General features: G+C 40.3%; 1 protein-coding gene across 5 annotated transcripts in view; it reads right to left on the bottom strand.

Annotated features, from left to right (window-relative positions):
- DIP2C (disco interacting protein 2 homolog C) overlaps window positions 1-15,606 on the bottom strand; it is a 307,964-nt gene that overhangs the window by 142,718 nt on the left and 149,640 nt on the right. For all 5 annotated transcript variants that reach the window (XM_032181494.1, XM_032181493.1, XM_032181496.1 and 2 more), the window contains exon 2: window positions 884-955. In XM_032181494.1, coding sequence (XP_032037385.1) covers window positions 884-955 — 72 coding nt within the window. The remainder of the gene's footprint in view (window positions 1-883; window positions 956-15,606) is intronic.

Consider the following 15,606-nt stretch of genomic DNA (forward strand, 5'->3'; position numbering starts at 1 on the left):
ATAAAGGATGAATTTTGTAAAAGAAAAAGTGAACTAGTTCCCAGGCTTACAATAAAAACACGGCTCAAACACTGCCAAGTGCAAGTGGAGCCTCCAAAAGGACAGTGAGTCTGCACAAGAGTGTGTGGCACACACCAGTGGGACCAACACAAAACAGAGGCCTACAGTTACACATAAAACCAAATACTCAGCTTCATGACTCTGTGCCTCTAAAGCATGAACTCTGAAGAGTTCTTTTCTTGTTTCTGATATAAACATATTGGAAATAATTTCAATGAAGCAATAAATTATTTGACATTCAATTTAGCCTGAAGATTTTCTTACACTTTTTGGGCAAGCGCATGCAACCCATCCCTGAATACAGAGACCAACTGTCTATGAAGGATCCGTTGCTTATTCACAATAGGACAAGCTGAAGTGCAGGGATGTTGTTGGTCTCTCTAGTGTCTTCAAAACAGAGATCTGGGTAGGAAACCCAGAAATGGAGGAAGGCACAAAGCTAAAAGGTCCTCTTCTTCCACTCTTACGTATACATCTCTTTAGAAAGCTTTACATGGCCTAGGTCTTAATGAGGTAGGACACCACATTTTCTTCTGTAGTTTTGCACTACTTCTAATAAATAATGCCTCTCTAATGAGCCTGGCCTGATGTTATTTTCCAGACATGACTGCCAAACCCACAGCAACGTATGTAAAAAATGTACACACACATCAAAGCAGACATATATGTACGTAAATATACATTAAATGGATGGAATAAGCTTTTTCTGCATAACAATGGCTTTGTTTCTGTCACATAAATTTCTTCAGAGATGCAGATTTTTAGTGTGGCAACTATCAGTATGCTTGACATCTTCATATATCGCAAGCACAGATAAACATACCAGGAGGTTGTGGCAGGTAGGCCCCAATTAATTTTGATCTCTTCTTTTCATATCCCTTCTGTGTGATGTCACCTGCCAAGAAAAGAACAGGAAAATCAATAAGACGCGGATAAAGTCAGAGTCTAGTTTCTTCATGGCTGCACCAACAGCTTAGCCACCACTGCACTGTTCGTCTGTCTTGACAATTATAACACACAAATGAAAGCACGGTATGATCGTTCTGCCCAGAAAAAAACTCATTTATGCCAGAACCCTTCTGACAAGTAAATACTCAGCCTTGATTTATTCCAGCACTGGAGTCCAGCAGCAGAGTTTTAAAACCATTTTGACATGCTGTCACACAAGCTTTGAAAAGCTACAATGACCTTCATTAGGTTAATAAACAATGGATTATATGGAGTGCGTGGGCCCATGGTGGCTGGCAAAACACATTGCTGATTAGCATTTTCTGTCATTAATGGGATTTTCCTAATCAAGCATGTAAGGCACACAAGATTTGAAACTGCTGCTCTATCATTTCTGCAGTATAAATGTTTAGCCCACTTCTAAGAAGCAATGAGAGCAACAGAAACATAACAAAACGAATCTACCACAGATCCACTAGAAAATGGTAGCATAAAGACTTTTGTCTGACTTGCCAACAGAACCTCTAAGAAACCTTGAAGGCAAATGTTTGAGTTTCTTACTTTCTATTAATATGACCCTTCACTGTGTTTGCAGTATCTTCAGGTAACTTTTTTTAAATGTAAGGATTAAAAAATATTTTTCTGTTAAAGTTTTCCAGAAGAAAGTGCTGGATAATTAGATAAATAGAACAAAACATACATTTTTAGTCTTACTAGAGTTCAGGAAAGGCCTGATCATTGGCTACAGTCCTGGCTCTGGAGCTCAAGACCCGTAGCTAGCAGTTAAAATACATGTTCAAATGTAATTCAGATATCCAGATTCTTCTTTCCATGAGTGCACACACATAAGTATAAATATTAAATTCAATACAATCTACTCTGGATGGTAAAAAAAATTAGACGGGTTTTAAAATTATGAGATTTTAAAAATAACAATGTGTTCCCTGCCCTTTCTGTGAGTGTATCTGTTTTTGTGAAACTTAACATGCAGTTAAAGTTACAGCACCAGACTTGTACATTTGTAAAGGATTTAGAGCTTAGGAGGAGAGAAACCATGAAAAGAAGTGGAGCTTTGGCAGTAACGTCCAGGCAGACACAGCACTGTGTGGTTGCTCAGGCTCTCCCATCCTGATGTTCAACCCTCCCCTAAGGAGACCATTGCTACGAGGACTGCATACTCCTTCCCATCCCAGCCACGCTGTTAAATGGATGCTAAATTAGCAAATGTATAGAGAAAGCTTTCTGTGGGTTGGCCTGAAGTTGCTAACTAAATCTAAACACCTTCAAACGGTAGCAGTTGTTCCTTGATGAAAGATCCCTTCTGGGGGATGGTTCCAATGCGCAAGAAGGAGGCAAGACTCTCCCAGCCTCTCCGCCGGTGTCCTGAGCCAACCTCTCACCCCTCATCAACAAACAGCGCTTAAAATAACACCAACCCTGTTCGCTACCATATCTCAAACTGCTCTGCAATACAAGTCAGCTAAAATATCTGTGCTTTTAAATGAGGAAAGTGAGAGTGAAGCACCTCAGATGATAACTGTCCCATATTTACCCAAAGAAGAAGTGGTAGACTTGGCAAGAGGACCTATGTTTTCAAAGTTCAAACCCACTGTCTCTTTAAGCACAATTTTTCCCTTCTTGAACATTTCTGGCATGTTCTAACCAGTGAAACAAGCTCCCCCTCCATTATAATCTCCAGCTTCTCACAAAACAGACAGTAACTATAGATACCACTTCATTAAAATGTTGTCATTAAAAATGTGTTTATTTCTATCTCAAAATTATAAAATATGAACAATTTTTTCTTTTCAAGTTTTGCTAAACAAATTACCATTCATTTCCTGTGCTCATCAATACCAAATGCTTATGTATTTCAGGCACATTTTAATTTGAATAAAAACCTGTTATTATTATTTTATGATTGCTTTTAAAGGAGCAGAGATACCCTAAGGAGAATTACAGCTCCGGTTCAGTATGTACGGGTTGGCAATGCCATTTTAAACACAAAACTATTAGCAATAGGTGCTCGACTATTGCTTAGTCTTCCACACACGTGGTAGTACATACACATGCAAATCGATACCTTTCTATAATCGTGCGCATCATTGCCCTGGCAACCAAAGCTAAAAAACCACGTGAAAGCAAAATACAAAATCAAGACAGAAGGAAGTCTACTGCATCGTATAGTCTGGGGCAGTACACAAAACCACTTTATCAAGATTGCACTTTGTATTTTTTAGGTAGACTGACTGTACACAGTAACTGATTAACCATTAAAATATTATTAATATATGTATAAAACTAATGAGCTTCACAGCTATCTTGAATTCACTGTGAAAGCTCTTCATGTATACTGAATCACCAGAAGTTAACTAAGCTTAAATTGTGGTCTTAGAAATTGTTATTCACCCAGTTTTCTATACAGAGTATTAGCACCCTTGGTCTACATCTTCCATTCCTTTGCAAATTTATGCAATAATTTTACCTCTGTCATATGAGAAGTATTGCCCTTTTTAGTTAGGCTCACCAAGCTCAGGTTCTTCAGCAGTATCATATCATGAATTCAGGCTTCATTCTTGGAGAATTTGAACGGGATTACATGGACTAGAGTTCCTTGCCATAATAATACAAGATGTACAATATCCTTCTCTTTTTAATGAACTCTTCTTCTCTCACAAGGCCAGCGGCCCCTCAGGACCTTCCTTTATGTTTTCAAAATCTACCTCCAAAGAAAGAAATAAGGCAACAGCACCTCATCCCCAATGTCTTTACAGTCCTCCCATGAGCAGGCAGTACCTGTAGCTTGTTTTATTTACTACAGGAACAAACTCTTCAGAGGCCTGTAGCCCTCCTCGTTACACCAGCACTCTCTAGCATGCTTCTCATGGCACCTTCACCTGCACGTGCGTGGCATCTCCAAGCCACGTGGCAGTGCCCAACAGAACATCGTGGAGAGGCACACCAGCAGTATGAGCAGGAGACGAGACCGGCAGCAGGTTGAAGGGAAAAGGCCAGGTCAGGGATGGAGGGAGGATGAGAAGACTTCAGCATTAAGGAAGTGCAGGAGCTGAAGGAGCATGTGGCTGCAGGGAGCTCTGGGGATGGCTCTCCCTGGGACAAGAAAGCCCCATAAAGTCTGGAAATTTAGCAGCTGCCTTCAGCCCTCTGCTCTGCCTGCCTCCTTCCTTGGTTCTTGCCTCCCTTCAGGCCCTGGCTTTGTTCCCGAATCCCCTGCCCTGCTCTGCTTCTTCTCAGCTCCATCCAACAGCCTGTCCCTGGGCCCTCTCTCCTACTCGCTGCCTTCCTCCCAGGCTGCGTTCACCTCAGTGCACCCAAGGCCTTTGGCCTCCTGTTCACATCAGCATTTTCCAGGTTCGTCCTCAGGACATGCTGCTCTCCTCCTCCTCACCTGCACTGGTGATTTGTCAGGTTTCTGCCATAGGAGGGGCACAGACCCTGGGGCAGGAGCAGGAGAGGAGCACAAGCCTGGGAGGAGGCTGCTGGGGCAGGCCTGAGCTCCTCACCAGTAACCAGCTAGTACATTTTTTACCCAGATTTTTTTTTCCTATCCATATTTCAAAGTGACTGCCAGGGACTACTGAACAACAGGCACGCAGCACACCGACTCCCCTTCCACAGAACGAGTTCATTTGTTATTTCAAATCCTGCAGACTCTTTTCAGGCACAATGGGAAAAACGCCAGCTTTGAAAGGCACAAATGGAAGGCCGGTCGGCCCGCCAAGGAAGATTGCCTGGTTGAGCTGAATACAGGACCAAGGCTTTGTCACTCCATAATCCTATTCCCACCTCTTTATTTGTGGTTTGTGCCCCAGCACAAATTGCAGATGGCAATGCTCTCCTACGCGGGCACTCACAACAAACAAGTATTTCGTAGCTATATTTAGCAAAGTTGTGCTCTGTTGTAAGTTCACTCGACTATGCTCCCAACAGTTACTGTTTGCGTGATACCCTCCATTTTCTTGGGAAATTTACGATATTTACTCTTTCCTTTGACAGTGTTAGATTTCTGCCCTTTACAAAGATGACCAGGCACAGCTGGGGGAGGCGGGTCAGCGGATGGTAAGGACCGCACACGGTCATCACCGGCGAGGAAGGAGCTTCGGGCAGCAGGGAGACACTTAGGGTATTCCACACTGCACAAGGCGTGATGAGGAGTAAGACGTGCACATAAATATTGAAGACATTCCCATTATCCTGTCCCCCTTCCTGGCTCCTCAGTGAGACAGCTGCCTCCGTTCACACGGCAAGGCCTACACTATAGACTGGTCATGGAATTACAGCATAAAATGGAAATAATAAAAAAGTGCATTTTAGATAATCAGCAAATATTGACTTTTTAGTATTTGCAGGGAAAGAGTAATAAAACATAAATACTTCTGTGAGAAAAAATATCTCTATATTAACACCCTTCTTTAAAGTTTTTAAATGTTAAAAGCTGAAAACAGCTTGAAACACTCTCAACATCGACAAATAAGATGCTATAATACTTCCGAGAAAGTGGACTGCCTGAAGTAAATAGTATAGATATATACTACTAGATATGGTATAAAAGTTTCCTTTTCAATTGAAATGTTTATTAGTTTATCTGTTGTCACTTCTTGAACACAAACATGTCCAATCTTGATGGACTGTTACCAGGATATATGAAGTAAATTTATTCAAGCAAAAGATAATTGCATTATACAGATTCTTTAAAAAAAAAAATAATAAAATAAAATAAATATATAAATATCACCTAAACCTTTCCTTTTTCCAGAAAGTTGCCAGTACTTATTACCATACTCAGTCTTTTTGGACGTAGCACAGGTGAAAAGCAAATGATAAAAACAGGAACCACAATCACCTTGTTTAGTGCAGTGAAAACTCAATTTAATGTTCAGTGATCTCAAAGCCTGACTGATGCTGATGGTTTGCACTACACACGCATGTTTTGAAATGAAATTTCAGACTGAGACTTTGAATTACTTTCAGGCACTTATGAAAAATCTGCCACAGGAAATAACGCAATCAATAATGCCTCTCAAATGCACCGACTGAAACAGGTCGCTGGTGAGTGCCTTTCCTGAGCCCATGATTTTCTGCCCTCTAAAGATTCAATTTTCTGTAAGACTTGTTTATTGCTGATGACTCAAGTTCAGTGTCAGCATCTTGGCAAGAGGGATTTGAATGAAACAAAGCTCCTCATAAAGAGAACTGTGACTCATTTACTTCTCCCACTCATGATGCAGACAGTCTCCCTGTCTGGTCTCCCAAAAATATGCCCAGAGACAAAGGATTTCATTTTGGATGGTGGAAGTATAGAGATATAAAAACTGCACAAATCTATTTCATGCAACTTGTACATGAACACAAAAACACGTACGTCAGAAGCTGTTTTCTTCTCCAATATCTTTTTTAAATGATGTTCAACTTCATTCACAGCTTAAAGAACTATGGGGAAAAACCATCAATCTATGGCACTGGTCAGGTAAATTAATGGCATTTGCACGTTTTCTTTGCAAGCAGTATTATAAATTGCACTCCTGCTCAAATGCCTTTAAGGGGAATACACCCTAGCTTAAAGGTTTCAGTGATAATTTCACCCACATCTAGCTGAATTCTCTCCTTCCCCAAGGATACATTTTGTTCCTGCATGTTGCAAGCAAAGCAGAAAATGGCTGAATTTCAATGACAGATAAGGAAGGGTGTCTCATGTACTTTATAGCTTATGTTTTCTGAAGTGGCTTCCAATTCAGGAAAAGATGTTTAAACAGATTACTCTATTAACAGACAAAATAAACTACATTAGCACTGCTAAAATAACACAGATACAAGGTCTTTTCAATTTCAAAAGTATTCCTGTTCAAAATAAATACTTTCTTCCCATTCTGTGGATATACAAATTAAATATCTGCCATATAATCTATCCAGTCTTAGTTTTAATTTGAATTCTACATTATTAAACAAGCAAGACAGTAGCAAATCATTGTACATAGAACACATTTTTTTTAGCATGTCCACCTTGAAACCCAAAAGATCCCTTAATCACCTTCCCCACTTACTTTCTGGTCTCAAAGTCTTCAGCACATTTTTCCAATACCCAAAACACGCCTGGATTTCAGAAGAAAGAAAAAACCACCACCACCACCACCAAAAAAAAAAAAAAGCTCCAAAAAAGAACCCCTAAAAAAACATTTCAATCCAACGAAAACAACCCTGCTGGATTTTTTTCACTCCAACCCTCTGCTCTTCTGACAACCCGGCCGCAAGCAGAGATTGCCAGCGGCATGGCGCGCCGCCAGCGACCTGGAGGCCTCACTGGAGACCCCGTCTCTTCGGAGGCCACGAGTGTGTGGTCCCCAGCCTCCGCCGGGCTCCCCAAGAATGGCATATTTGTGCAGCGCGACTTTTATGGCCTGGATTATTGTAAAGTAAACAGAGACCGGTCTAACAGTGAAGGTTTCCATTCTCAGTGTCAGAGTTTATTTCATTATTTAAAGCTTTAACGAACACTTTATATAATGAAAGCAATCCTTGCCATTTTTGGAATTTTATGGCTGTTGGGACCCTTCATAATGTTGTTTTCCTTCCTTTATTGCTTTATAAGGCTTATAGGGCACCCTTGAAGTGTATATCCTTTTTGCAGCTGCTGGAAGCTCATCTTTCATCTCTCCACTCGCTTTCCTGTTGCCTATGAGGCATTTGCCTGTTCTAGTTATTCTCCCTGTCTCTAACACAAACCTTGCAGAGTCAGATCTCGCTGAAGATGAAAATAAAATACAATTCGGAAAAGTACGCCTAAGGAAACATTCCTGATAAATGTTATTTAATAGACAGGCTTTATATTTCAAGTTAGAAATGTTCCCCGAAGAAAGATAATTACAGCAGTAATTCCACTTATCATTATTTAGAATTTACAGTTCAGAGAGAATCAGCCATTTCCATACCGAGTGCGCGGCACTGTGCTGCGTGCTTCACAAATCTCTGTCCTGATTCTTTCCCAGCCCTGAAAATGTCTTGGGGGAAAAAATACACAAGAGGAGGAGGAGAAGGAGGAATACTGAAGGAGGAACACATAATAGCTCTATGAAAAAAAATGGAAAATACATTATCTGAACCAGTCTGCAAGTATACCTCCTCCTCTGTTCAGATGAATACAGCCAGGCTTTCCAAGAGGGAAAACCTGCAATATCGAAGTAAAATCTTATAATTTATTAATAACTAAATTTCTTTTTTTGCTACATCTCTAGGAAGCAGCCTGTGAAAATAACCCTCCCGCTTATGACCTTATATTTGTAACTCTTTATTTGTTTCATTACTTTGACCATTCCTATGGTTAACCAAGAAGTCCACATGGATTTATCTTTGGAAGAGAATGCAAATCTTCTAAAAATCAACAGATTTCTAAACCTGTCATCCACAAATTTGCTGCCAGTATTTTAATGCAACAAAGTATGACTGCACAGCTCTTCTGAATATGCTGGGGGAAAAAAATAATATATATATATGTATGTATGTATATATTACCTGATATATTACAACTTTCTCCTTTCTGATTTGGGTTGACCATATAGCTTTTGCACTTGAGATGAGTTATGCTAACGAATAACAGAAGTATTTCAGCACAAACCAACATCATTTTATTTTATCCTACCGAGGGTTAAAGACATTATGTTGATTTAAAAATAGGTATTTACAGCAGTTGTACTATCGTATTAGTATGCCAAAATGTCCAAATCTCTTCCCACAGTTTCTGTAATTATAGAACCTCTTCTGGGCAAAAAAAACCCTTCATGCAAATACAAATTTCCACGTACTTTGACAGCTGGACGCAAATGCAGAAATGCACAGATTTCTTAACTACCACTGGGAAACTGAAGTAGGAATAATCCTTTTCTAACTATTAGAAGACCGCTAATGGTTGTGGAAGAAAATTGAGGAGTTGTAAGTAGTTGTGAGCAGGGACTTGAATTACCATAACGAGTGACCATAACAGCTTGAAAAATGCATCACTGGGGACATCATCAAGCTCAAAAGTCTGGTCTACTATTTCAGCATACCATGTTTTGTTTTATGACACAACGTGATTTTGAAGAATTAAAAGAAGCTATCATTTATAAAGCAAAAACAAATGTTTCCACTTTTTTTTTTTTTTTTTCTGTTGAAAAGCTCCAAAAGCGCAAGTATAATAATGTGAACTGTGTTACATGGTGTTCTAGAAAACCTCCCTAGATCTACAAGGTCCAGCTAGCAACTCACCTAATAACCCAATCCACACCCATTTTACCTCAATTCCAACCACGAGTTATGTTGTTTTGCCAGTCACCAATAACTTTTTTTTTTCAAGTTTCCAAGCAAGAGTAGACCAACTTTGATTTCTTAGAAGAAAAAAAAAAAAAAAATACAGAAACACATTAATTTTCAAAGAATAAAAAAACCTGAGAGACCTCCTCAGACACTCAGTCCAACATCCTGCTATGCAAGAACAGCAGAGATCAAAGTCAGCAGCCTTGTTCTGAGTGGAGAGCACTCTAGTAACAACATTAAACAGTCGCTTACATCTTCTCTTTTGGTCTCAGCAGATTTTTAACTATTCTGGGCAAAACAAAACGGCCTTATTTAGAGATTTAAGTCCCCTTCTCAGAGTGCCCTCTGAGACACAGTTATCTAAGGATTTACTTAAAGGGTGAGATGTTGGTTCAAATCTCCTCTGGAGGAGGAAGCAAGTTTAGTTTTATGTGCTTTAACATCTAGAATAATAAATAAAGGCATTTGCCTCAGTGCTATTTTGTGAGACAGGCTGGAAATAGTCCAAAGTATAGAGTAAGTCATCTAAATTTCCCCAAACCACACTTCTTTCTAAAGCATTTCTTCTTGGCTTATGTTCTTGCTAAGATGTCTGTGAGGGACCTAGATGTTATTTTACTTGGGAACATGGGTTTCACCCAGCAGCACAGCACATACAATTAGATGGTGCAGGAATTAACATTCAGGTCGATGTTCTAGATCTAATCAGTATTTTCTGGACCCACATCCTACAGTCCAAAGAACCCAGGACAGTTATAAATTTGTGTTACTCTTCTAAGCTATGCAGCTTAGAAGTAATTTGGATATTACTGCTAGACAAAGAAATTTCAGAAATTTCTGAACTGTAGAGATGCAGCACATGCATATTTATGCTCACTTTTCTGGGAAATTAGTTTATAATTTTGTTCCTCAGAACTTCACTTTAGCACAGCATTAGACACCAGCAGAATTATTACTTCTGTCCCAGTGCTGGTCAGTGAGAGACTGCTGGCAGGGGAGGCTGCAGGAGGAATACATGGGGTAAAGCAACGCCTTCACTGAAGAAGCATAGTGGAGGGATGGATTGTTATTCATAAACCTCTTTCCTTGCTCTCACTTGAGGAACTGCTGACCTCCCATTTTTCTAACCTGATCCTTCAGAAGGTCTTAAAAGGTGTCAGACAGGCACAGGGAAACTTCAGGGTCACTGAGCCCAGTCCCCTGTATTGCAGGAGAGCACGTCAAACCCTCTCATAAAATAATTTAGCTCCATCTGGAAATCACCCTTCAGCTGGACTCCTACTTTTTCTTCCAGTCCGTTATAGCATCTTCTTTACCTTTTTTGTATTTCACTGGAATATCACTGGAATCCTCCTCCCTCCCCAAGTATTTTTGCTTTTAGTATTTCAGCACCGATATACCTAGTTGCCTCCTTAAGCAAATTAAACTACGTTTTTCCTCCACTCTGGACAGTTATCATCTCCCTACACACTAGGGCAAACACCTCACTTTTGCATTGTGTTTAGCATCTTCTACACTATTCAGTTGGTTTCTGGCTTACCTAGGTTATTTAAAACCTTATTTCAATCCCTAAATGAGAGTTATTTCCTTTTTCCTTTGATCTTATCTATATGGGTAAAACTAACCTACAATTTGTTGCTTTATAAGACTAAATGTTTTTTAGAATTTTTCACTTTGGTCCAGTGTCTTCCTCACTCTATTAAGCTGAGTCTAAACTTTTTGATTTACTGCTAGGACCCTTTTTGGGTTTTGTAATTCATTCAGATAGGTCTGTAAGAATTATCTGGCTATCTATCCCATTGATTTGAGTGCAAGTAGTTTTTGCACCTCTAGTTTACAGAAAATTCAAAGCACTTGTACAAGCTGGATGATGATCTTTTGAAACTCCAAATCCCAACTATAACTCTACTTCAATTGTTTGACTATTATGTTAAAATAATCAGGTAAAATGAGATCATTTTTTACAGCCATGAGTTCTTCATGACTTACCAAACGTTTATAAATAGCAGTATGTTCTGTTCATTCAATAGGTGCTATTGAAGTCTGCTGATGACCATATCAAAAAATATCTTTTGCTACCCTAATTAAAAAAAATTATTCACTGAACTGTTTCTAAAACTTAAAGGCTTCCATAAATGTATACCTCCTGGATTTTTTTTTCTTACTAGTCTGAGATCGCAGAATAACAGGAAGGTTGAGGTTGGAAGGGACCTCTGGATATCCAGCCTCCTGAGGGCTAGCCTTGGCAGTGAAGACTGAAGCACAGAAGGCATTCAGTATCTCTGCCTTCTCTTCATCCTCTTTTGCCAGGGCCCTTGACCCATTCAGTAGTGGGTCCCCATCTTCCTTAGTTTTCCTTTTGTTATTTGAAGAAGCCCTTCTTGTTATCCTCGACATCCCTAGCCAAATGTAATTCCAAATGGGCCTTGGCCTTCCTTGTCACATTTTTGCATATTCTGACAATGTCCCATTCATTCCAAGTGGCCTGCCCCTGCTTCCACCTCCTGTACACCCCCTGCTTATGTTTAAGTTTTGTCAGGAATTTATTGTTCATCCATGAAGGTCTCCTGTCCCCTTTGCTCATCTTCTTGCCCAGAGGGCTGCACCGTTCCTGAGCCTGGGAGGATTGATCCTCGAATCTTAATCAGCTCCCTTGGACATCCCTTCCTTTTAGGGCCCATTCCCATGAGATTCTTCAGAGAAGGCCCCTGAAGAGGCAAAAGTTAGCTCTCCTGAAGTCCAGGGTAGCAATCTTATTGCCTTGCTTCCTCCTCACAGGACACCGAACTCCACAATCTCATGGTCACTGTAGTCAAGGCTGCCCCCATCCTTCACATCTCCAGCCAGCCCTTCTTTGTTTGTCAGAGCAAGGTCCAGCAGGACACCTCTCCTTGCTGGCTCCTCCACTACCTGTGTCAGAAAGTTATCCTCCATGCTTTCTAGGATTGTTCGTGCCTTGCTGTGTTGTTCCTCCAGCAGATTTCAGGGTGGCTGAAGCCCCTCAGGAGAACCAGGCCCTGTGATTGGGAGGTTACTTCCAGCTGTCTGTAAACGCCTCAGCTACTTTCTCCTTATGATCAGGTGGCCTGCAGCAAGCACCCACAACAGTGTCACCCTCATGAGTCTGCCCTTTAAACCTTATCTGTAAGCTCTCAACCCACTCATCGCCCACCCTGAGGCAGAGCTCCAGATATTCCAGGTGTCCTCACACAAAGGGCAACTCCACCACTTCATCCTTTGGGCCTGTCTTTCCTAAAAAGCATGTAGCTGTTCATGACAACATCCCAGCCATGTCTCCGTAATTGCAATGAGATCAAAGCCCTGTGAGTGCACACAGACCTCTGATTCCTCCTGTTTCTTCCCCATGCTCCATGCACGGGTGTACAGGCACTTCACAGAGGTATGTGAGAGTGAGGAAACTGAATATTCACTGCAAATAATCTGCAATTCAAAGAAAACAGATTTTTATTTCAGATCTTGACCCATATCTAGGCCTTGTCACTAAGGGAGATGTATGTAGAATGAATTATAATAGAACAGAGCTATCTCCGATTATAAATATTAGAATTTACCTGTCCTAGTAATGTAGAGTAAATTATTTTTGTCTCTGGTCTTAAGAAATCAAAACAATTAATCCTTGTTTTACAACCTACAAATGCAATTTAGGCTGTAATATTAAAATACATATTGTTGATAGTTTATCTGATACAGCAGCCAGATATGTTAAAATGAAGAGCTATTTAAAGGCAGCTGCAATACTGCACTACGTGTTAATAAGGTACCCAGATCACTTCATATTTTCTGTGTAAGAAGTTACACTTGAAAGCTGCTGCATGAATTGAACCTAAGTAATAAAATTCCACTTTTAAAAGAAATAGCCTAAAATGTATTCGTGCCATTTTCCCACTGTGTTCCAAAAGGACCTCAAACAGCAAGATGAATTAAGCACACATCATCTGGTTACTCAACTCACTTCCAAGTGTGTTACTAAAGGAACAGAAAAGCCTAAAAGCAGCTCACTGTTCTCCTGGAATGTGGGCAAAGTGTTTATGAAGTACTGAAAATATGCATCCGTTGACTCGAGGACTTCTATTACCAAAAGGCTGACTCAGATCCTACTCTCTTAAGCCTGCAAAACAACTCGAAAGGAAAAACAGGCGCACACCTTCAATTACCTCAAGACACAATCAATGCGCCTGTTCTCTGCAGCTTTCACAATATTTGACAATTCCATTTTTTGCCTGCTGTAGCACCTCCAAAGGTTCCTAAAGGTCTGTAACATTTTGATAGACCTGATGTGACAGCTCGTACTGCTGTTAGCACACAGCAGCTGTTCTCATAGCAGGCATTACCCTCTAGTGACTGGGAAATATGGCACTTGCAGATCTGCAAGTTTCTGCTAGGTTTGATGCACACACTTCTATGCAGTTTGGAAATCAGATCGCCATACTCTTATCCTTCTTTTTAGAGACACTTTTTTTTTAATCAATTTCCAATTTACAACTGCTCTTGATCAGGATAAAGAAATTAGCTGTGGTAAGCTGGATGTGGAAGCATTTTCTTTTCTTCATGAATTCTGAGCTCATTATTAATTTCATATGTTAATGAGGATAGTTGGTGATTTCTGCAGCCTATTACCTCAGATTTCAAAAACAGTAAAACTTACAAAAAACAATGAACGCACTGCTTTTATGTCCTTATTACATTCTCTCATACAAATACATATCTTTTCGAAAGGAAGCTGGAATTAAATCATAACTATACTTTAAATAGAAGTAAGCAAACTTTTATTGGAAGCCAAAACTAGCAATGCCTTTGTAACAGGCAGATGTTAGCAAATGTCATTTCCCACGTTGATAAAGTTCAGCACTTGATTTTGGATTTCACAGCAAGCCAAAAAGCTGATGGTTTGAAGTGGAAGTTTTTGAGAAAGACTGTGAAGAGATGTTTAGATCAATATATCAAAACAGATAGTACTCTGCTCTGCTTTTCAGTTGTCATGAGCTGACAGGTTGCTAATTATTACCACAAATGTTTCTTAATTCGCTGTTTTGCACTTATTCCTATTGTAGCTTACTGAATGTTATGAATCAGCAGGTAGAACAGCAAACATGCCAGCCTGATGAACAAAGGAATACCAATAATGTCCCTCGTGGAAGCGATCGGCCCACTTATTTTTATAGTTAACACTGCTTTATACTTTACAAGTGCCCATAAGGACTGCTTAACCCATGGAAAAGCAACAACAGATGTCATTCATACTTTGTTGTGAAGTCCCAGCTGGGAAATGGACTAGCAGAGCGCAGGAAGGTGGGCACGCTTTAGAAACCATGAACACCAGAATTAAGGTAAGATTCACAGGATATGCCCCAAACACTGACCTTTTGGCATAATTCAGCTATCATGTACATGCAGATTGTTACAGACAGAAATGCACACAACCTGCATGCCCACACCGGTTACCAGCTTCCAAACTTTTACACGGAAATTAAAGATCCTCAGTCCTGCAACTGTGCCTTCAAGCAGCTGTTTGGCAGCTCCTGGCAGGAGTGGACAATTGTCCAGCTTAAACTCGACAACACTGAAGATGAAGTATCAGCTGAAGCTGTGCCTTTGCTAGCTGACCTACACAGCCAGATCCATACATCCACAGACCTTTTCTCACCATAAGTCCACACCAGCAAAGGAATACACCCACCCACGCCAGCTGGTGCAAAGGTGACGTTTACAAATAACTCAATAATCCTGAAGTAATATGCACAAGTCATGCTTTTATGTAGTTCTGCATCGTTCTTATTCATCCTTGATTTATCCTTTCCTCTCCTCTCCTTCCCAGTGGGTTTTGATTGCTGTAAGTCTGTGTCTGAATCACATTTTCAGGGATTTTCATTCTTTTCTTCTTTGCAAACCACCAGCTTCAAGCCAAGGTTGGCCTCGCAGGCCACGCTCAGAAGTGATGACTCTGCAACTGCATAGCAAAGGTCTTTAATCATGCCTTTGCTCTTTAGTACTCATAAGGCTTATCATCTATTTTAATTTACCATTATTAATCATCTGCAATCCCAGCTATTGCTCATCCTAACATCTTCATTGCTATCCTTCTAAAGCCTTCTACGGCTGAAGCTCACATCAAACCTCGTAGCTGCTCCACTACAACAGTCTGGGATATTTCACTGGCTGGCCCCCATAGAAATGCCTCACAGTTTTCATCTGATGTCAGAACTACCGTGTATTTTACTTGTGAGATGGTAAATTTATGGTTTCTTATCATGCTAGTACCACAAAGCCTGA

This window comes from Aythya fuligula, chromosome 2, assembly GCF_009819795.1.
Source record: "Aythya fuligula isolate bAytFul2 chromosome 2, bAytFul2.pri, whole genome shotgun sequence".
In the NCBI taxonomy this organism is placed as follows: Eukaryota; Metazoa; Chordata; class Aves; order Anseriformes; family Anatidae; genus Aythya; species Aythya fuligula.